We start from the raw sequence: 22191 nt of genomic DNA, 5'->3' as shown, positions 1-22191 counted from the left end.
TGGATTATTAGGTATAACTCTTTGTTGTTATATTTTAGTGGTTGCTTTAGGTTTTATAAAACACAGGTTTTTTCTTTGACTTACCTCGGCCTGCCTTTATATTAAATTATGTTTTTATTTTCTGTGTTTACTGATGCTTTGACATCTGGGGGCCTAACTGATCCTAGACAGATTGTCCCATCAGAGCAAACCAATGTCTAGAGATAGTAAACAACTTGTCTATGAGTTACACCTTTCATATGAAAACCAACCAATCCAAAGCTCATAACCCCAACCACCTCCTTTATCAACCTCTTATACTCTGATTCACCATTTCTTTGCCCTAATCACCAAAGGGCCAGGTACCAGACAGCTAGAGACAGCCCCTTACACTTCAGAACCTGCTAAAATGATGCAAACTAGCCAATCCTAAGCCTACTTCCCTGCCCTGAATTGCTTTTCCCACAGAAACAATAAAGGCTCCAGTCTATGTTTCCCCTTGCTTCGTTTCCTGACCAATCCTGGTGCTTCTCTATGTGCCCCTCTATGTGCACCCCCTGCATGGTGTTCTGTGCCTCCTGCTTCTTGGTAACTATGAGCAAAATCTTTCTTCACGATAGTAATTTTTATATCTGCCTGCCTTACCATATCTGAGTAAAACAAATTCTGGGTGTATATATATATATATATATTTTTTTTTTTTTTTTTTTTTTGAGACAGTGTCTCACTGTATTGCTCAGGCTGGAGTGCAGTGGTGCAATCTCGACTCACTGCAAGCTCCACCTCCCAGGTTCACACCATTCTCCTGCCTCAGCCTCCCGAGTAGCTGGGACTACAGGCACCTGCCACCACACCCTGCTAATTTTTTGTATTTTTAGTAGAGACGGGATTTCACTGTGTTAGCCAGGATAGTCTCGATCTCCTGACCTCATGATCCACCTGCCTCAGCCTCCCAAAGTGCTGGGATTACAGGCTTGAGCCACCGTGCCTGGCCAATTCTGGGTATATTTTTTAAGTAAACTTCAAGTTATATTAATCATCACAAATATAGTAAAAGAACATTACAACATTCAACTTCCATTTCTCTTCTCTGGGCCTTGTGCTATTGTTGTCATATTTTACTTAAACATATTAAGAAATTTTATAATTCCTCATTATTTTTTGTTTTGAAAAGTTAACATTCTGTCAAAGAGATTTAAAACTAAGAAATAGTTGTTATATTTATCCATGTAGTTACTGTTTCTGATACTATTCATTCTTTTGCATAGATCCAGATTTCAGCCTGATGCCATTTTCTTTCTTCTTGAAAGACATCCTTTAACATTTATTATGGAACAGGTCTACTGATGATGAATTTCCTTTGGATTTCATATTAGAAAAAATCTTTATTTTACCTTCATTTTTTTAAAGATATTTTCTCTGGGTAAAGAATTCTAGGCTTACAGGTCATTTTTTTTTTTCAATACTTTGAAGATGTTGCTTTTCTGTCTTCTGACTAGCATTGTTTTCAACAAGAAATTTGTTGTCATCTTCATTCCACTGTTTGTAATGTGCCTTTCCCTCTGGATGATATTAAGATTTTTCTTTTCATAATTGTTTCAAGTAACTAGGTTACGATGTGCCTTGATATGGTTTTCTTCATGTATCTTGTATTTGGGGTTTTCTAAACTTCTGAAATCTGTGGGCTTATTGTTTTCCTCAAATTTGGAAGAATTTTGGCCATTATCTCTTCAAATATTTTTTTCTGTTCTTCCCTTTCTTTCCTTTTTTTCTAATTATATGTGTATTATTCCATTTGAAATTGTTCTGCAGTTCACCAATGCGCTGTTCATTTTTCCCAGTTTTTTCTTTGTTTCATTTTGAATAGTTTCCATTGCTATGTCTTCAAGTACACCAATAAGCATCCTCTCCCCAAGCATCATTTCATCTCTCAGTCAACCACTCTGCCCCCCTCTGTTTCCAGGAGTTATCTATAAGTGGACAGAGCTGAGCAACCATGCCCAGTAGGCACAGAGGTGCAAAACAAACATCCTGAGAGCTTTGTCATGTGCAGCTCCCTGTGGGAGATGCTGGCTGTTCTCCCCATATGATCATTCTTGGGCTATTTACCTAATATCACAGAATCATGAAATCCCATGGCCACTTACAATCCCCAAAACCAAGCCACCCTACCTGAGTTCCCCACATCATTCCCAGGACAATGCTTACTCTAATCTTCCAGCTACTGAAAACTTACTACCCAAAGGCCTCCATTGTATCTTTTGTTCAAGTTATTATAAAATTCTCCCCAAAGTTGAGCTGAAGTCTCTGTCCCTATAACTTCCACTTATTAATTTACCAACATTGTTATTCAAGGAACCATCATTGATCACATACTAAGCGCTAGACTCTCCATTAGTCTAAGACACTAATTGATGACCTCACAGAACTTGAAATCTAGTTTAAAAGACCACAAATACATCAACCACAGCTAGCCACAGAGGCTTAAATGACAGGCATTCAAATTAAACTACCTGATCAGGTAAGCCTTCCTTGAAGAGGGAGTAGAAGAGCAGGACTTTGAAAGCTAGTGAGGAGTTAGCTAAATGAAGAAGGGAGTTGGGGAGGGTGCCAAGAGAACACAAAATATCAAAGCATAGATTTGTCAAACAATCCAACAGACTGTTAGAAGAGCAGGTGTTTGCTATGGCCCAAATAAAGGGATAATAGGAATGTAGATGGGCAAGAAAGCCAGGCAAAGAAAGACATATCTTACTGGAAGTGGTTGCTTATGGATAAACAGAAGGGCTTAAGGGGATGGTGCAATGATTGTGCCTCTGAGAATATGTATTAGGCTAAATAACAATCTCCAAGGATTTTTACATCTTAATTTCTGAAACCTGTGAATGTTACCTTTTACACAAAAAGGGCTCTGAAGTTCTGATTAATTTAAGAATCTTGAGTTGGGGAGGTTATCTTGCATTATCTCAGTAGCCCTAAATGCAGTCACAAATGTCCTTATAAGAAGGAAGCAGAGAATTTGATTATAGAAGAAAAACAGGCAATGTGATGATGAAAGCAGAGACTGGAGTGATATGCTTTGAAGATGGAGGAATGGGCAATAAGCCAAGGAATACAGGAGGCCACTAGAAGCTGAAAAAGTCAAGGAAACAGATCCTCTCTTCAGAGCCTACAGAAAGAACCAACTCTGCTGATACTTTGCTTTTAGCCCCATCAGACTTCTGGCCTCCAATACTTTGGGAGAATAAATTTGTGTTGTTTTGAACCACTAAATTCCTGATTTATTTATAGTAGCAATAGCAAACTAATACATAGTACTTAAGCCAAAGATTACAGAATTGAATTTCTATGAATTACTATGGTGCAGTTCCAGGAAATCAATAATAAAGGACTCCAAGGGTTGGGAAATATAGCAAAAAGCACACTCCATCTGCCTTAATGATGACTCCTAGAAAGGATATCTCCTTTTTATCTCAAATATAAGTTTGCTATACACTGTCATGGGTTCAAACCCTCTGCTACCTGCTAGCTGTGTGGCCTTGAGTAAGTTACTGAACCATTCTGAGCTTATTATCTCATGCATAAAAATGAGACAAATGTACATATCTCACAGGGTTTCTGTAAAATAAAGGATATGAAAGGAGGAAAGGTGGGCAATCCATATTAAGATCCTAGAAAGTGCCAAGCACCAAATACCCAAGAAGAAGGACATGGCTGAGGTGGAAACAAGGAAGACCTTAATGATGGTTATCTTGAAATGAAATCCAGACCTGTTAGCTAGGGTAAATGTCAAAGGCTTCATCCAGCTGGTGCCACACATAGACAAGGGCACCTGGGCAAGGAGAACAATGAGACAATGGCTATAACTAGAATGAGGAGGGGGGAGGAGTGACCTTGGAGATGGCAGTTGAAAGGGTTACATTTTACCAAGAAGATTGAAATGTTTAAGGGGCAAAAATCAAGAAACCTTCTTCTAGAAGTTTTTTTCTAAATAAAACTGAAGAATATGGGATGAGGTTAGAAATGGACTGTTTCCCTAAAGAGTAAGGAGAAAGGACATTATCTGAGACATACCTGAGAATAGTTGAGACATAGTTCTGGCTCTAATACTAGAAGAGCTAACGTTAAGAAAATATCCAGAAAATGTGTGGAGATCCCAAGAAGGACCTCACCCAAAACATCTCTGGAGAAGCCCTTCTTGCATCTCTTCCTGCATCCCTAAACTTCTCATCTCCAAGAGATTTGCTGGGAACCTCCAAGAGCCTATCTAGATATTCCCAACACCCAGGCATAGGAAATATTCAAGGTTTCTAAGGGGTGAAGATGACAATGCTGGAAGTTAGAAGCCTAGGGGAATTGTGATGTGGTGCTTAGGAGAAAAAACAACCCTTGGCTGGGCATGGTGGCTCATGCCTGTAATCCTAGCACTTTGGGAGGCCAAGGCAGGTGGATCACCTGGGGTCAGGAGTTTGAGACAAGCCTGGCCAACGTGGCGAAACCCCATCTGTACTAAAAATACAAAAATTAGCTGGGCGTGGTGGCAGGCACCTATAATCCCAGCTACTCGGGAGGCTGAGGCAGGAAAATCGCTTGAACCCGGTGGGTGGAGGTTGCAGTGAGTCAAGATTGCACCACTTCACTCCAGCCTGGGCGAAAGAGCAAAACTCCATCTCAAAGAAAAAGAAAAAGAAAAAGAAAAAACAACCCTTGCCCAAGCCTTAAACTGGGGAAAATTTTTTCAGTATTGGAGTAAGCTGTATCACCACACCTCATGTTACATAAAACTCTCTGGATATCTTTGAATTCTGAAATTCATATGTCATCCCAATTTATGTCATTGTCCTAATGATGAATAGACACTCTTTCACTTAGTATGCAAAAGAAATTTCTAGGGAACCAGAAATCTGATAGTATTGCTGTATTAGGCCATTTTGCATTGCTGTAAAGAAATACCTGAGGCTAGTTAATTTATAAAGAAAAGAGGTTTTATTTTGGCTCATGGTTCTGCAGGCTGTAATGAAACATAGTGCCAGCATCCACTTCTGGAGAAGCCTCAGAAAGCTTACAATCATGGAAGAAGGCAAAGGGGGAGCCAGCACATCACAGGGCAAGAGATGGAGCTGGAGACAGGGAGGGGAGGTTCCAGCCTCTCTTAAAAAACCAGGCCTCACATGAACTGATAGAGTAAGAATTCACTTATTACCACAAGGTCAACATCAAGCCATTTATGAGGGATCCTCTCCCATGACCCAACGCCTCCTACCAGGCCTCACCTCTAACACTGGGAATCATACTTCAACATGAGATTTGTAGGGGACAAACATCCAAAACATATCATTCTGTCCCTGGCCCCTCAAATCTCATGTCCTTTTCACATTGCAAAATACAGTCATCTATTCCCAACAGTTTCCCAAAGTCTTAATTTGTTCCAGCATCACTCAAAAATCTAAAGTCCAAAGTCTCATCTGATTCTCAAAGCAATTTCCTTCAATCTATGAGCTTATAAAATCGAACACAAGCTATTTACTTCCAAGATACAATGGCGGTACAGGCATTGAGTAAACATTCCCATTCCAAAAGGAAAAAATCAGCCAAAAGGAAAGGACAAGAGGCCCATCTAAGTCTGAAATCCAGCAAGGCAGTCATTAAATCTTAACGTTCCGGAATAATCTCCCTTGGCTCCATGTCCCACATCCTGGGCATGCTGGTGTGAAAGGTGGGTTTCCAAGGTTTTGGGAAGCTCTGCCTCTATGGTTCTGCAGGATGCAGCCTCTGTGGCTATTCTCACAGATTGGAGTTGAGTAGCTGTGGCTTTTCCAGGCTCAAGATGCAAGCTGTCAGTGGCTCTACCATTCTGGGGTCTGGAGGGTGATGGCCCCCTTTCCACAGCTCCACTAGGCTGTTCCCCATTCAGGACTCTTGTGGGGGCTCCAATACCACATTTTCCCTTGGCACTGTCCTAGTAAAGCCTCTCTGTGGGGGCTGTACCCTTGAAGCAGGCTTCTTCCTGAGCACCCAGACTTTTCCATAAATCCTCTAAAATTGAGGTGGAAGCTGCCAAGCCTCCTTCACTCTTGCATTCTGCACACCTGCAGGCTTAGCACCATGTGGAAGCTGCCAAGGCTTACAGCTTGAACCCTTCAGAGCAATGGCCCAAGCTATACCTGAGCCCCTTTGAGCTGAAGCTGGAGCTGGAGTGGCCAGGATGTGAAAGCAGTGTCCCAAGGCTGCACAGGGCAGAAGGGCCCTGGGCCTGACCCCTGAAAACATTCTTTCCTCCTAGGCCTCTGAGCTTGTGATAGGAGGGGCTGTCTTGAAGATTTCTGAAATGTCTTCATGGCCTTTTTCCCATTGTCTTGGATATTATTAGCCAAGAGCTATTATCCAGTAATAGCTATTATTATGTAATAATATATTATTGGATAATAGTTCTTGGCTCCCTTTTAGTCATGCAAATATATCTAGCAAGTAGTTCCTCCATAGGCCACTTGAATTCCTCTCCTGAAAACATTCATTCCTTCTCTGCCACATGTGAATTTTCCAAATTTTTATGCTCTACTTATCTTTTTTTTTTTTTTTTGACGGAGTCTCACTCTGTCTCCAGGCTGGAGTGCAGTGGTGCGATCTCAGCCCACTGCAACCTCTGCCTCCTGGGTTCAAGCAATTCTCCTGCCTCAGCCTCCTGAGTAGCTGTGACTACAGGCATGTACCACCACACCCAGCTAATTTTTGTATTTTTAGTAGAGATGGGTTTTCACCATGTTGGCCAGAATGGTCTCAATCTCTTGACCTCGTGATCCGCCCTCCTTGGCCTCCCAAAGTGCTGGGATTACAGGCTTGAGCCGCTGCACCCAGCCTCTACTTATCTTTTAAATGTAAGTTCCAACTTTAAGTTATTTCCTGCCTCCCATACATAATTATAATTGTAGGCTGTTAGAAGCAGCCATATCACATCCTAAACACTTTACTTATTAGAAATTTCTTCTGCCAGATACCCTAGGTCATCATTCTTAAGTTCAATCTTCCACAAATTCCCAGGGCATGGACACAATGCAGCCAAGCTCTTTGCTAAGGCATAGCAATGGTGACCTTTGCTCCAGTTCCAAATAGCTTCCTCATTTTTATCTGAGACCTCCTCAGCCTGGTCTTTGCTATCCATATTTCTATCAGTATTTCGGTCACAACCACGTAACAAGTTTCTAAGAAATTCCAACATTCCCCCATTTTCGTGTCTTCTAAGCCCTCTAAACTCTTCCAACCTCTGCCCATTACCCAGTTCCCAAGCTTCTTCAACATTTTCAGGTATCTTTATAGCAACACCCCACTTCTCAATATCAATTTTCTGTTAGTGCATTTTTGCATCACTATAAAGAAATAGGAGACTAGGTAATTTGTAAAGGAGAGAGATTTAATTGGCTCACAGTTCTGCAGGCTGTACAGGAGGCATGGTGCTGGCATCTGCTCCTGGTGAGGGCCTCAGAGAGCTTGCAATCATTGTGGAAGGCAAAAAAGGAGTTGGTGTATTACATGGCAAGAATGGGAGCAAGAGAGAGAAGGGAACAAGAGAGAGAAGGGAACAAGAGAGAGAAGGGAAGGCGAGGTTCCACACTCTTTTAAACAACCAGCTCTCACTTGAACTACCAGAGCAAGAGCTCATTCATTACAATGAGGATGGCACCAAGCAATTCATGAGGGATCTGCCCCCATGACCCAAACAGCTCCCGCCATGTCCCACCTCCAACATTATGGATTACATTTCAACATAAGATTTGGAGGGGACAAACATTCAAACCATATCAATCACACTCACACATACATGCAGACACACAGAGAAAAAAGGGTGAGTAGAGACTGTAGTCCCAGCTACACTGGAGGTTGAAGCAGGAGGATCGCCTAAACCAAAAAGTTTGAGGCTGCAATGAGCCCCTGCACTCCAGCCTGGGCAACAGAGTGAGACCCTGTCTCTTAAAAAAAAAAAGCGTGGGCCGGGTGCAGTGGCTCACGCTTGTAATCCCAGCACTTTGGGAGGCCGAGGTGGGCGGATCACGAGGTCAGGAGATCGAGACCACGGTGAAACCCCATCTCTACTAAAAATACAAAAAAATTAGCTGGGCGTGGTGGCAGGCACCTGTGGTCCCAGCTACTCGGAGAGGCTGAGGCAGGAGAATGGCGTGAACCCGGGAGGCGGAGCTTGCAGTGAGTCGAAATTGCGCCACTGCACACCAGCCTAGGCGACATAGCGAGACTCTGTCTCAAAAAAAAAAAAAAAAAAAAAAAAAAAAAAAAAAAAAAAAAAAAAAGACAGATATGGGGCAGGGAAGGCAGAGAGAGGATGGAGAGTCGGGGTGGAAATCTTACTCAACTTTAGCCAGAAGCATTCCCTGACACTGCTCACCAGCCTGCACTTTCCACATTAGTACAGATTTACGGCTCCTTAAGAGAAGGGAATGAGGAAAGGACAGTTCTGCCTCATGCCTTTATCAGGGACTCCTCCCTCCTTTCTATTTACTGGCTGTGATAGAACATCTAAGCTTTATAAAGCAAGCTAGTGGCTGTCCTTTCCAATACCTCACTCAGCACACCTTCTGTCACCCGAACAAGCATCCAATAAGGAAAATGAACACACTGCTCCTCGTCAGCTTCTCTCTTCTCTACCTCAAAGAGGGTAAGTTTGAACAATGGGGGTGGAGGGAGGCAACTTAGGGGTGCTGTTCTCTAAACCTCCACTCTCCAAGTCTCACTCACATGCTCCAGCTGAGACCTGAAGACTCAGTACAATCTGAATTTCAGGATGTCAGCGAGATCATATATAACACACTAATCCAGAAGAAAATGTACTGATTGCAGGGAAACAGGACAATTTTCTGACTTCATATTAATTGACTTTTCATCCATACTTATCTCACTTTGGTCCCTTACTTTCTTAATATACTTTTCTCCTTTATTCTCTCCTACGCTCTGCTAGTTTTCCTTTCCTCTGGCTACTTCTCAGTGTATTTTGTAGGATTCTTTATTCTACCTGATCATTAAACACTGGGATACCTCAAGGCTTTATAGTATCCACTCAGACCCTCCTCTATATCAACTTACCCACTTCCATGGCTTCAATTACAATCTATATGCTGAAAATGCCCAGTTTCATATCCTAGCCAGATTTCTATTCTGAGCTTCAGTCTTTCGTCAACAAACACCTCCTACACTTGGAAGTCACCCTTGAAATCTCTCTCTCCCTTAACACTCACTGAAAATTAGTGAAGGATTCCTATGCTTCCTACCTATTAAATGTGCTTCAAATATGATTATATTTCTACCTTATATTTCTATTTTGCTACTTTTTGACACTTAGTAAGAAATAATAAACCATAAAAGAATTATAAGAATATGTGACATAATTTATAAGCTTAGAAATGAGAAAGGCCTTTCTAACTATGACACAAAATCCAAAGCTCTTAAAAGAAAAACTGACAAATTTGACACAAGAAAATCAAAATATTCCTCGTGGCAAAAATTAAAAATGCAACTCACATCACAAACAAATGGCTAATATCCCTGATATGTAATGCCTCCTTTAAAAAAATCAAAAAGGAAAAGGCCAACAACCTAATAGAAAAATGGGCAAAGTATGTAGATAGTTCACACAAAAGAAAATGAAAATGGCTATTAAACATATAAAAAGTGCTCAATCTCACTCATACTAAGAAAAATACAAACTAAAAGAACACTGAAATACCATTTTTGACCTATCAGATTGGCAACATCCAGGAGTTTGATAAAATACTTGAGTATTAAAGTTGTGGTGAGACAAGAATTTTCCAAACATTGATTGCAAGAGAATAAATAGTTACATCTCCTGTGACAGGCAATTCAGCAATACCTATCAAAATTACAAAAGTGTTTACTTTTTATCCAGCAATTCTGCTTGTATGAAATTATCTTACAGATATACTCCCACACAAATGAAATATGTTCAGCATTATTTACTGCAGCAAATAATATCAAAAAGTGCAAATAACTTAAATTCTCATAAGAGACTGGTTAATTAAAGCATGGTACAGCACTACAGTGGAATACTATACACTTAGTGTACATTATTCAAAAAATCAAAGTGTAAAGTATGTATAGTATACTACCAATTATGAAAAGGGGGTAAAAAGATACATGTACATATTTATATTTGCTTGAATATACTGAAAATCAATCTAAAAGATATAAAAGAAATAAATAAAACTGGTTTCCTTTATTTGGCAGATGAAAACTGGATAACTAGCTGGCAAGAGTGGGAGATCAACTTTACACAACATTCTTTTTCTATTACTTACTATTTAGTCACATCAATGTGTTACCTATTTTTAAATAATGCATTTTTAAAATGTTGAAATTAGAAATACTCAGAGGTTAAAAATCAAAGAGACAATTATTCGAAAAGCATTATCAGTGTACTGCGCAGCCTGCTCCCAACTCCCATGAGAGAGAGAAGCCTCATGAAAGTTGCTTCAGGGAGAAATGGATAGTGTCCTCTGGTGTTTGGAAGGCACAGTGAGCTTGAGGAATCTAAAGGTGAGAGAGAGCCTGAGGCTACAGCCCTGAAATGGTGGAACTGAGAGACAGCTGAGCTGCATTACATACAAGCAGGGAGGATGTGCATACATTCCCCTGGATCTGATCTGGGCCATGCCATATCAAGCAAGTCAGGCTTGCACTGTTTAAAGTTCTATCCAAGAGGGCTGTCTGGAGGAACAAGGTATTCTAGCAAGGTGTGGGCCACTAGCTTCTTACAGCTGAGAGAAAATATAACCACCAGCTGCGGGAAATACACCACTCACAATACAGCAGTGGAATTGAATATTTTTGTGGGGGAAATCCTGAAGAACCCGCAAATGTTCCCCTGACTCAAGGAACTCAAGAAAGTGAGTTCTCCTGGCTCAAGAAAATGAGTCAGTTTTTATTAAACACAAAGTCCAAGAGATTGGGTTTTAAGTAACTACCATGGACAAAAGATGATGGCACCAGAGCCAGTCCGATGACATCTTTCCTGTCCTTTACCTGTCCCCCTCCCTGTCACCAACTGAAATGGGTCAGAAACTATCACTCATAAGCCAGAGGTGAGTAGGAGGAAGCCAAGAAGAGAAATAGAGAAAAAGTCAAAGCCACCCCCTCCTGCCCATTACAAACACCTAAGCAAGCCTGAGCTATGTGTCTGTGCATATGTATGTGCATGTGGGTGGGTGTGCATGGGCATGCATACAGGGATAGCGGGTTGTTGGTGAGAAACGTGGGCTTTTAATAGAGCTATTTTATTATTATTGCTTGGGGCTCGATGCATAAATTACTGAACCCAGATTATTCTTATGCCCAAAAGTGACGGCAAGACTTTTTTTTTTTTCTAAAAGTACATAGACAAGTTAAGAGACTTGCCTGAAATTACCTGCAGGACTAGAAGAACTAGCTTTAGAAAGAATACTCAAATGGGTAATGGGCAGAAGAATAAAATTGTTTTCTGTTTGCCCCTTTTAAGTCCCATGTTGACTTAGATGGCCTGCTAGATAAATGTAAATAGGATCAGATCACTTCCTTGCTTAAAATTTTTCAATAAATTCCCGTTGCTCATGGATCAAAAACCATACTCATGTCTTTGGCCTAGGAGGGCTCAGGAAGTTGAATCTCTGCTCACCTGACCAGCCGTGTCTCATAGCACAACCCACTCCATTCTGTGCCCCAGTTACATTAGCATTTTTGTCCCTCAGCAGACAAGCTTCTTTTCACTGCTGTTCCCTCTGCCTGAAATGTTCTTCACTCTGTCCGTATCACACCACCTATTTACCTGGCTGACTCTTATTTATCATCAGGCCTCACCTTACATCCCACTCCCCACAGAAACCTTCCTTGGCTCTCTAAAATACGTTAATTCTTCCCTCCTAAATGCTCTCATTGCATGTTTAACTATTTCTTGATATTACAATACAACTGTATATAATTTGGAGGGATTGTGTAATGCCTGCCTCCCCAGCATGTATATAAACACTTGTTTATCTTTGCATTCCCAGCACCTAAAAAAATGTCCAGAATGTGAACATGCTCAAAAACCAGCAACTAACATCATCCTTTCCCTCTAAATAAGAGGAAAAGAGAAGGATGTTCACTCTCACAACTTCAGTTCAACATTGTTGAGTGAAGGAAAAATGAATAAACTTTAGGGTTATGCAAAGGCATTTGGTTTATCATTAAGAGGTCGTTAGCAGCAAGATAGTCTTGATGGAATAGTGAGAATGGAATTTAGAATGAAGAGATGCCACAAGACCATTCCCAAAATTGGACATAAATCAATAGCACTCAAGTCCTCCTGGGCTCCATATAAATTCTGATTCTATAACCTTGGAACGTCTGAGATGAAGATTGAAATCATCTACTTTCTTTCCCCATCATCACCATCACTTAGTCCTTAAATCTAAATTACCCATAGGCTCCAATGTCCTCTCCCTACCCTGCATCTCCTCTCCTCTTACTTCCTGGTCACAGGGACTCCCAGATCACCTCTCTCTCTGCCTGGTTGCAGTTATTCCCTGAAAAAAGAGAAAGGCCAGACCAAGCCATATGGAGCTATTAGAGGGTGTAATCTCAGTCAGTCCACTCTAAACATGCCATTTCCATTCCTACCTCTGTGTTCTCCCTCTTTATGACCAGCTATCTGGAACACCTTGTCTGCCCATCCCCTGCCCCACCTACCCAAGTTTAACCTACACCTCAAGAGCCAGCTCAAGTCTTTAGCTAAAGTATTCCCCTACTTTTCCAGCCCACAGTAATCTGCCTGTTGCTATACTCTTAATCTGCATCACAGGATTTATCTGGTTGACTATACATTATCATCTCTGTTCTTTTATTATTTCATACGTTTATCTTGCCTTCAAATATAAATGGACACTATTCAGGTCACAGAGACTGTCGTATCTTTTTTATCCACCTCCTAGCTTAACTTACAAAGCTAAATTAATCAGGAATTCCACAAATACCAGCTAACGGAGTGAGTGGACAGTATAGTCAATATGCAACCTCTTACTGATGCTGAAAACCCACTTTCCCATTGTCCCACAATCCAGCCTGAATATTCTATTCTCTCCACCCTGCAGTTATGGGTCTGAAGTGTAATACCTGCATATACACAGAAGGATGGAAGTGTATGGCAGGCCGAGGCACTTGCATTGCAAAAGAAAATGAGTTATGTTCAACAACAGCCTATTTCAGGGGTAAGTGGGGCTCATGAAGATTCCAAAAATGCCTGCAAAGAACCATGACTCTTGCTAGTGCCTGCAATAAAGAACTCGATATCATTTAGCCCTGCTAGGAGGTAAGGCAAGGAATAAAAGAGGGGGCAAGAAGGGATAATTTCCAACTTTGCACTGTAGGGTTTGGTATCCAGAGCCACTTACGGTGGTGATTGGGAACATGAACCCAGGAGCCAGGGAAGGAGACCCAGTGTTAAGTGCTATTCCTCTTGGTGGTGAGTTTTAGTAAGTCACTATTGAGGCAATCTCCTCCAGCATTTGTAACAGGCTTCTTCATTTTTAGGAGACAAACATATGTACTCAACACATATGTGTAAGTATAAGTGCCGGGAAGAGGAGTCCTCCAAAAGAGGCCTGTTGAGAGTGACACTGTGCTGTGACAGAAACTTCTGTAACGTCTTCTAATGGAGCTTAGAAACTTGCAGAGGATCATCTGATCAAGATCTAGAATCAAGACCAACCAATATGAAATGTTTTATTTCCCACGCCAAATTCCACATTGGCCTAAGACCCCAGAGAGAGCTGCAGGGGCCGTGTCCTCATTACAACGAAGGGGCTCCCCACACCCAACCTCCACCACTAGATCCCTAAAATCATGAGCATTGAAACAAAATCCTCCATGAGCTATGCTTACTCTTTTGTCTTCTACTCCTGATTTCTGATTTCTATCCCTATGGTAGGCTAAATAATGGACCCCCAAATATTTCTACATCCTAATCTCTGGAACCTGTGAATGTTACCTTACATGGCAAAAGGGACTTTGAAAATGTGATTAAGGATCTTGAGAAAGGGAGGTTATCTTGCATTATCTGGGGGGGCCCTAAGTGGAATCAAAATGCAAAGTGCAATAAGATGCAAATAAAGGGAGATACGACACAGAAGAGGAAAAGATGATGTGATAATGGAAGCAGAGACTGGAGTCATGTGCTTTGAAGATGGAGAAATAAGCCATAAGCAAAAAACTAGGAGGCCATTAGAAGCTGAAAAAGTCAAAGAAATAGGTTCTCCCCTCAGAGCCTCCAGAAACCAGCCCTGCCGACACCTTGATTTAAGCCCTGTAAGACTCATTTTGGATGTCTGGCCTCCAGAACTTTAAGGTGGTGTTGTTTTCAGCCACTAAGTGTGTATTGTTTTAAGCCACTAAGTTTGCAATAATTTATTATAGCAGCAATGGGAAACTAATACAATCCAAATAAACTTCTAAGAATTCAAATCATTGGTAAGCCTGAGTACCCAGGGGCCAGTCTACGTGACAACAGTATCCACCGCTCAGGGCCTATGGTGACCTTCAGGAAAAGAGGAATACAGAGCAAGTGCTATGAACGAATGTGGAGATCGATTTATGGATTTTAAACTTCATGACATGCTGCAGATAATCCTTTAGGTATATCTGTGGTAAATGGTGCCTCGCTATGTTCTGAAGCAATCAAACACGATGTCCTAATAGCTCAATTTATCAGTTCCTCATTAGCTTGTGTACTCACTGAAATTCTTTTAGCAGTTAATGTCCCTGTATTAGTCTGTTTCCACGCTGCTGATAAGGACAAACCCAAGACTGGGCAATTTACAAAAGAAAGGGGTTTATCAGACTTACAGTTCCATGTGGCTGGGGAAGCCTCACAATCATGGCAGAAGGTAAAAGGCATGTCTCACACAGTGACAGACAAGAGAAGAGAGCTTGTGCAGGAAAACTCTCCCTTATAATAACCATCAGATCTCATGAGACTTACTATCACGAGAACAGCACAGGAAAAACCTGCCCCCATGATTTAATTACCTCCCACCAGTCCCTCCCACAACATGAGGGAATTCAAGATGAATTTGGGTGAGGACACAGCCAAACCATATCAGTCCCCTTCTTAAAACTCTCCTCTCTTAGCTCCTATGACTGTATATTTGTAGTTCTCTTACCTCTCTGAAGAATCCTCCGTGAGGGTCTCTGGGGACCTTGTTTTGATTTGTTACTGTTTTTATGTTCAGTCTTTAACCTATGTGAAGTCACCTTTGTAATATTGAGTTAAGTAAAGATCCAGTACCATTTTTCTCCATAGAATGAGCCAGATTTTTTAACACCATTGACTACAAAGTCTATCCTTTCTCCATTCACTTGTGATACAATTTTTATCATTAATTATAAAGGAAAAAAATCACTATTTTCTCTACTATACTGTCTCACACACAACACTTCTGACATGAAATATGTGGGGTTTTCCACACCAACAAATTATCCAATTACCCAGTGCACACTGACTGAGTGCTCTAAAATTTAACTCAATTCTGACACTAATTGTCCAGAGTTAATTCAAACCCCACAAAGGGCTCAGTACCACAAGACTGCCCCCCAACTGCAGATGCCAATCACAAATTATGGGTCCTCAGGTTATGCACAACTTAGGTCCAAACTGGAAATTCCCACATTCCCCTCCTCAAGTTCAATAATTTGCTAGAACAGCTCACAAAACTGAGGAGATAATTTACGATTACAGATTTATTGCAAAGGATATATTAAAGGATACAGACGCACAGCCAGATGAAGGGGTATATAGGGCAAGGTATGGACGGGTCCTGAGCACAGGAGCTTCTGTCCTTGTGGAGTTTGGAATGCACCACCCTTCCAGCACACAGATGTGCTCTTGTTCACCACGCAGTAGCTCCAAAAACCTTTTTAATTAGTAATTTTTAATGGCAGTTTCATTGCATAGACATGATTGATTATTAATAAATGATTGGCTACTGGTGATTAATTCAGCCTCCAGTCCTCCCTTCTCCAGAGGTCAAGAGGCAGGGCTGAAAGTTCTAACCCTCTAATCACATGGTTGATTCCCTTGGAAACCAGCCCTTATTCTGTGATTATTTAAAGGCTTTGCAAAAATCACCTCACTAATATAAACTCAGGCATGGTTAAAGGATTTCTTGTAAGACATGTAAATGCTTCATGAACCAAGGACAAAATAGCAAATATTACAACACAAGATGCTCCTATTGCTCTTATCATTTAGAAAATTACAAGGGTTTTAGGAGCTCTGTGCCAGGATGTGGACAAAAGGACAAAAATATACAGTTTACCTTTGAACGACATGCGGGTTAGGAGTGCTAATCCCTACACAGTCAAAAATCCAAATATAACTTTTGACTACCCAAAAACTTTACTAACAGCCTGCTATTGACTGGAAGCCTTACCGATAACATAAACAGCCAATTAATACTTATTTTGTACATTATAAGTATTATATACTATATTCTTGCAATAAAGTAATCTAGAGAAAAGAGAGTATTAAGAAAATCGTAAGAAACAGAAAGTACACTTACTATTCATGAAGTGGAAGTCATCTTCATAGAGGTCTTCATCCTCATTTTCTTTACACTGACTAGGCTGAAGAGGAAGTGGAAGAGGAGGGGTTGGTCTTGCCATCCCATGGGTGGCAGAGGCAGAAGAATCCACATATAAGGAGACACAGAGTTCAACCCTGTGTTGTTCCAGTATCAATTTTGTATTTGTTATATCAAAGTATCATATACATACAAATATGTTTGTGTGTGGCCATGTGTGTGCGTGTATATAAAACTTTCCATTCTAGACCGGGCACGGTGGTTCATGCCTGTAATCCCAGCACTTTGGGAGGCTGAGGCAGGCAGATCATGAGGTCAGGAGATCAATACCATCCTGGCTAACACAGTGAAACCCCATCTCTACTAAAAATACAAAAAATTAGCCAGGCATGGTGGCAGGCGCCTGTAGTCCCAGCTACTCGGGAGGCTGAGGCAGGAGAATGGCATGAACCAGGTGGCGGAGCTTGCAGTGAGCCAAGATCGCACCACTGCACTCCAGCCTGGGCGACAGAGCAAGACTCCATCTCAAAAAAAAAAAACAAAAAAAAACAAAAAAAAACACTTTCCATTCTATTCCACGGTCTATTCATGCTATGGTCTGAATGTCTGTGTCCCACCAAAACTCATATGCAGAAACCTAATCCCCAGTGCAATAGCATTAAGAGGTAGGGCCCTTCAGAGATGATTATGTCGTAAGGATGGGGCCCTAATGAACAGGATTGCTGTCCTCATGAAAGAGGCCAGAGAGAGCTTGTTTGCCCCTGCCACCATGTGAGGACATAGCAAGAAGGCATCATCTGGAAAGCAGAGGGTGAGCCCTCACCAAACATGTAATCTGTTTGTACCTTAATCTTAAGTTTCCCAGCCTTTAGAATTATAAGCAATAAATGTATATTGTTTATAAATTACCCAGTATATGGTATTTTTGTGATAGCAGCCCAAACACACTAAGACAATTTGTTTTCAAATGAATACTATGCCATTTTTTTTTACTATAGTTTTGTAGGAGGTCTTTAAATCTAGTAGGGAAAGTTCCCTCATTGTGCCATTTCTTTGTCTGTTGGCTCTCAGTTCCATTGCTGTCCATTATTCCTCTTCTCTGAATTGCAGGAAATTCAAAATGAGCCTGTGGTTCTGACTGTGGCAGCAGCAAACAACTGCAGGAGACTGCCAGCTAACACAATAGCACCATATTCATGGCAGCTGTGGCAGCAAATCCAACAGCATCAGCAACTTCTGCTTCTGCAGAAATATAGGTTCCTGCTTCCTGAAAAGTGGTGATGACGATATTACACAAGCAGTTTCAGCAGCAAGCTCTCCCTCGTCCCAGTTACCCCCCAGCACTTATGGACTCTAGATAATACCAAGTTCCCTTTGCTCCTGCAGCCCTAGGGATGATAACAGCTTCTCACAGGTACCGATATCTGGGGAATAGAATTGTTTCCTTTTTGGCTCCTTCAATCTCTCAACACTTTTGTAACCATTTTCTTGTATTTACTTCCCCTTGCTTGAAAACCTAGAAATGTGAATGTTTCTTTTTTTTCTTTTCCCCCATAGCTCTTGGGGTCCAAGTGGTTTTTGGTTACATGGATGAATCGTATATTGGTGAAGTCTGAGATTTTAGCATAACTGTCACCTGAGTAGTGTATGCTGCACCCAATATATAGTTTTTGGGGTTGTTTTTGTTTTGTTTTTGTTTGTTTGTTTGAAATGGAGTCTCAATCTGTCGCCCAGGCTGGAGTGCAATGGCGTAATCTTGGCTCACCACAACCTCCACCTCCTGGGTTCAAGTGATTCTCTTGCCTCAGCCTCCCAAGTAGCTGGGACTATAGGTGTGTGCCGCTACACCTGGCTAATTTTTGTATTTTTAGTAGAGATGAGGTTTCACCATGTTGCCCAGGATGGTCTTGAACTCCTGACCTCAGGTGATCAGCTTGCCTCAGCCTCCCAAAGTGCTGGAATTACAGCCATAAGCCAACATGCCAGGCCCAATATATAGTTTTATCCCTTGCCACCTCCCACCCTCCCCTCTTCTGAATCTCCAAAGTCCATTATACCATTATGTATGCCTTTGTGTCCCCACAGCTTAGCTCCCACTTATAAGTGAGAACATATGGTATTTAGTTTTCCATTCCCGAGTTACTTCACTTAGAATAATGCCCTCCTGCTGTACCTAAGTTACTGCAAAACACATTATTTCATTCCTTTTTATGCCTGAGTAGTATTCCATGGTGTATATATACCACATTTTCTTTAGCCACTCATTGGTTGATGGGCACTTAGGTTGGTTCCATATCTCTGTAATTGGGCTGTAATAAACTAAACATATGTATACAGGTGTCTTTTTGATATTATGACTTCAAGAAAGGTTAATGTTTCTTAACTGAACTCTGATACATTCTTCTTAACTCTTCTTATTCAAGGCTGATTTTGATATTTATGTGCATTTATTCTTCCACATAAATTTTAAATACATTTATTAAATGCAACAAAAGTGCAATTGAAAATTTTATTGAGGTGAGTTGACATTTCATTCAAGAACATGAAACAATTCTCCATTTTTTCATATTATAATCGAAACCATTTATTAGTCTTTAGATTTTCTCCATAAAGTTTTTGAGTATTTTTGGTTGAATTAATTTCTAGAAACTTTTCTATATGTGTTGTTGTGAATAGTAACTTAGCTTTTCATTATATCTTATGCTTCATTATTACTTATGCAGAGAAGTGCTATTAATTTTTGTAAGTTGTAGGAGAGGTACCAAGATCGCCCAATAGAAACAGCTCCAGTCTGCGGCTCCCACCAAGAAGAACGAAAGGGTGAGTGAATTCTGCATCTTCAGCTGAAGCACCCAGGTTCTCTCATTAGGACTGGCTAGGCAGTTGGCACAACCCACGGAGAGTGAGCAAAAGCAGGGTGGAGCAAGGGCCCACCCAGGAGCTGAATGGGGCAAAGGGAGCTCCTTCCTCCAGCCAAGGGAGACAGTGAGTGATTGTGCTACCCCACCCAGGAAACCACGCTTTTCCCACAGATCTTTGCAACCCACAGATTAGGAGATTCCCTAGTGAGCCCACGTCACCAGAGCCTTGGGTCCAAAGCACAGAGCTGTGCAGACTCACAGCAACCGCTCAGGGCAACAGCCACTTGGGCAGGCACTGAGATGCAGGAGTTTTGCATATTTTAGCTCCAGGAAATCCAGTGAGGCAGGAGATCTATCCACTCCCGTAGGAAAAGGGCTGAAGCCAGAGAGCCAAGTGGCCTCACTCAGCAGGCTCCACTCTCACAGAACCTCACAAATTAAGACCCACTGGCCGGGCACGGTGGCTCACGCTTGTAATCCCAGCACTTTGGGAGGCCGAGGCGGGCGGATCACGAGGTCAGGAGATCGAGACCACGGTGAAACCCCGTCTCTACTAAAAATACAAAAAAATTAGCCGGGCGTGGTGGCGGGCACCTGTAGTCCAGCTACTCAGAGAGGCTGAGGCAGGAGAATGGCGTGAACCCGGGAGGCGGAGCTTAGGAATCCCACTGCCAGCTTAAGAGAAAAAAAAAAAAAAAAAAAAAAAAAGAATCCCTGCCAGTTAGGCCAGCAGGCTGGAAACTGCCTAAGACTACTGAGCTCCTGGCAGGGAGGGGTAACTACCATCACTGTAGCTCCATTTTCCCCTGCAAGTGCCAGGGAGACAGGGCGGTTTGGACTGGAAGGAGTTCCCCACAGCACAGTACAGTGGCTGTGACAGATCATGGCCAGGCTGCTTCTTTAAGTGGGACCCTGACCCATCCTTCCTCACCAGGCAGGGTCTCCCTATGGTAATTTCAGCATCTCCAGTCAGGGAGTTATAGACAGAACTCTGATCTCTCTGAGATGAGCCCCTAGGGGGAGGGGCACTGCGGTCTCCACAGATCAGCTGTCTTAGTCTTTTCTGCCTGCTAGCTCTGAAGAGTTAGGGTAGCCCGGATGAGGGGGTTTTCCCCCAGTGCAGCACACCTGCTTTGCCAAGAGGCAGCCAGACTGCTGATTTAAGCAGGTCCCTAATCCTGTTATTCCAGACTGGGTGAGACCTCCCAACAGGGGCCTCCAGACACCTCATACAGGAGCATTCCAGCTGGCATCAGGTTGGTGCCCCTCTGGGAAGGAGCTCCCAGAGGAAGGAACAGGCAGCCATCTTTGCTGTTCTGCAGCCTCCACTGGTGATACCTCCAGGTGCAGGTGGGACCCAGGTGAATAGGGTCTGCAGTGGACCCCCAGCAAACTGCAGCAGCCCTGGGGAAGGGAGGCCTGACTTCTAAAAGAAAAACAAACAGAAAGCAACAACAACAACAACAACAAAAACAATGAAGAAGACCCCACAGAAACCCCAGCCAAAAGTCAGCAGCCTCAAAGACTGAAGGTAGATAAACCCATGAAGATGTCAATCAATGCAAAAACACTGAAAACTCAAAAAGCCAGAGAGCCTCTTCTCCTCCAAATGATTGCAACACCTCTCCAGCAAGAGCACAGACCTGGGCTGAGGCTGAGATGGATAAATTGATGGAAGTAGGCTTAAGAAGGTGGGTAATAACAAACTTCACTGAGCTAAAGGAATATGTTTTAATCCAATGTAAAGAAGCTAAGAACCATGATAAAACATTACAGGAGCTGTTAACCAGAATAGCCAGTTTAGAGAGGAACATAAACGACCTGATGGAGCTGAAAAACACAACACAAGAACTTCACAATGCAAACACAAGTATCAATAGATGAACAGACCAAGCAGAAGAAAGAATATCAGAGCTTGAAGACTATCTTGCTGAAATAAGAGAGGCAGATAAGATTAGAGAAAAAAAAATAAAAAGAATGAACAAAACTTCTAAGAACTATGGGATTATGTAAAAAGACCAAACCTATGACTGATTGGGGTACCTAAAAGAGATGGGGAGAACAGAGACAAGTTGGAAAACACAATTCAGGATATCATCCAGATCTCTCTGGATGCCTAGCAAGGCAGGCCAATATTCTATCAGGAAATCCAGAGATGCCCGGTAAGATATTCCATGAGAAGATTAACCCCAAGACACATACTCATCAGATTCACCAAGGTCAAAATGAAGAAAAAGATTTTAAGGGCAGCAGAGAGAAAAGCCAGGTCACCTACAAAGGGAAGTCCATCAGACTAACAGCAGACCTCTCAGCAGAAACCCTACAAGCCAGAAGAGATTGGGGGCCAATATTCAACATTCCTTAAAAAAAAAAATTTCCAACCCAAAATTTTATATCCAGCTAAACTAAGCTTCATAAGCAAAGGAGAAATACAATCCTGTTCAGACAACCAAATGCTGAGGGAATTTGTCACCACTAGGCCTGCTTTGCAAGAGCTCCTGAAGGAAGTACTAAATATGGAAAGGAAAAACCATTACCACCCACTACAAAAATGCAGACAAATGACAATATGAAGTAACTACATAAACAAGTCTGCAAAATAACCAGCTAGCATAATGATGACAGAATCAAATTCACTCATAACAATATTAACCTTAAATGTAAGTAGGCTAAATGCCCCCAATTAAAAGACACAAAATGGAAAACTGGATAAAGAGTCAAGACTCATTGGTGTGCTGTAT

At 41.8% G+C, this 22191-nt stretch overlaps 1 protein-coding gene across 1 annotated transcript in view; it reads left to right on the top strand.

The window, feature by feature from the left end:
- Positions 1-15309, top strand: part of PATE4 (prostate and testis expressed 4) — a 32908-nt gene extending 17599 nt beyond the window's left edge. The window contains exons 2-4 of the mRNA XM_012495835.2: positions 8501-8644; positions 13104-13220; positions 13543-15309. Coding sequence (XP_012351289.2) covers positions 8501-8644; positions 13104-13220; positions 13543-13664 — 383 coding nt within the window. The 3' untranslated portion in view covers positions 13665-15309. The remainder of the gene's footprint in view (positions 1-8500; positions 8645-13103; positions 13221-13542) is intronic.
- Positions 15310-22191: the final 6882 nt, after the last annotated feature.

The sequence above is a fragment of the Nomascus leucogenys genome, chromosome 15 (genome assembly GCF_006542625.1).
Source record: "Nomascus leucogenys isolate Asia chromosome 15, Asia_NLE_v1, whole genome shotgun sequence".
In the NCBI taxonomy this organism is placed as follows: Eukaryota; Metazoa; Chordata; class Mammalia; order Primates; family Hylobatidae; genus Nomascus; species Nomascus leucogenys.
The sequence above is the reverse complement of the archived record's forward strand: the minus strand, read 5'-3'. Positions and strand labels throughout refer to the sequence as shown.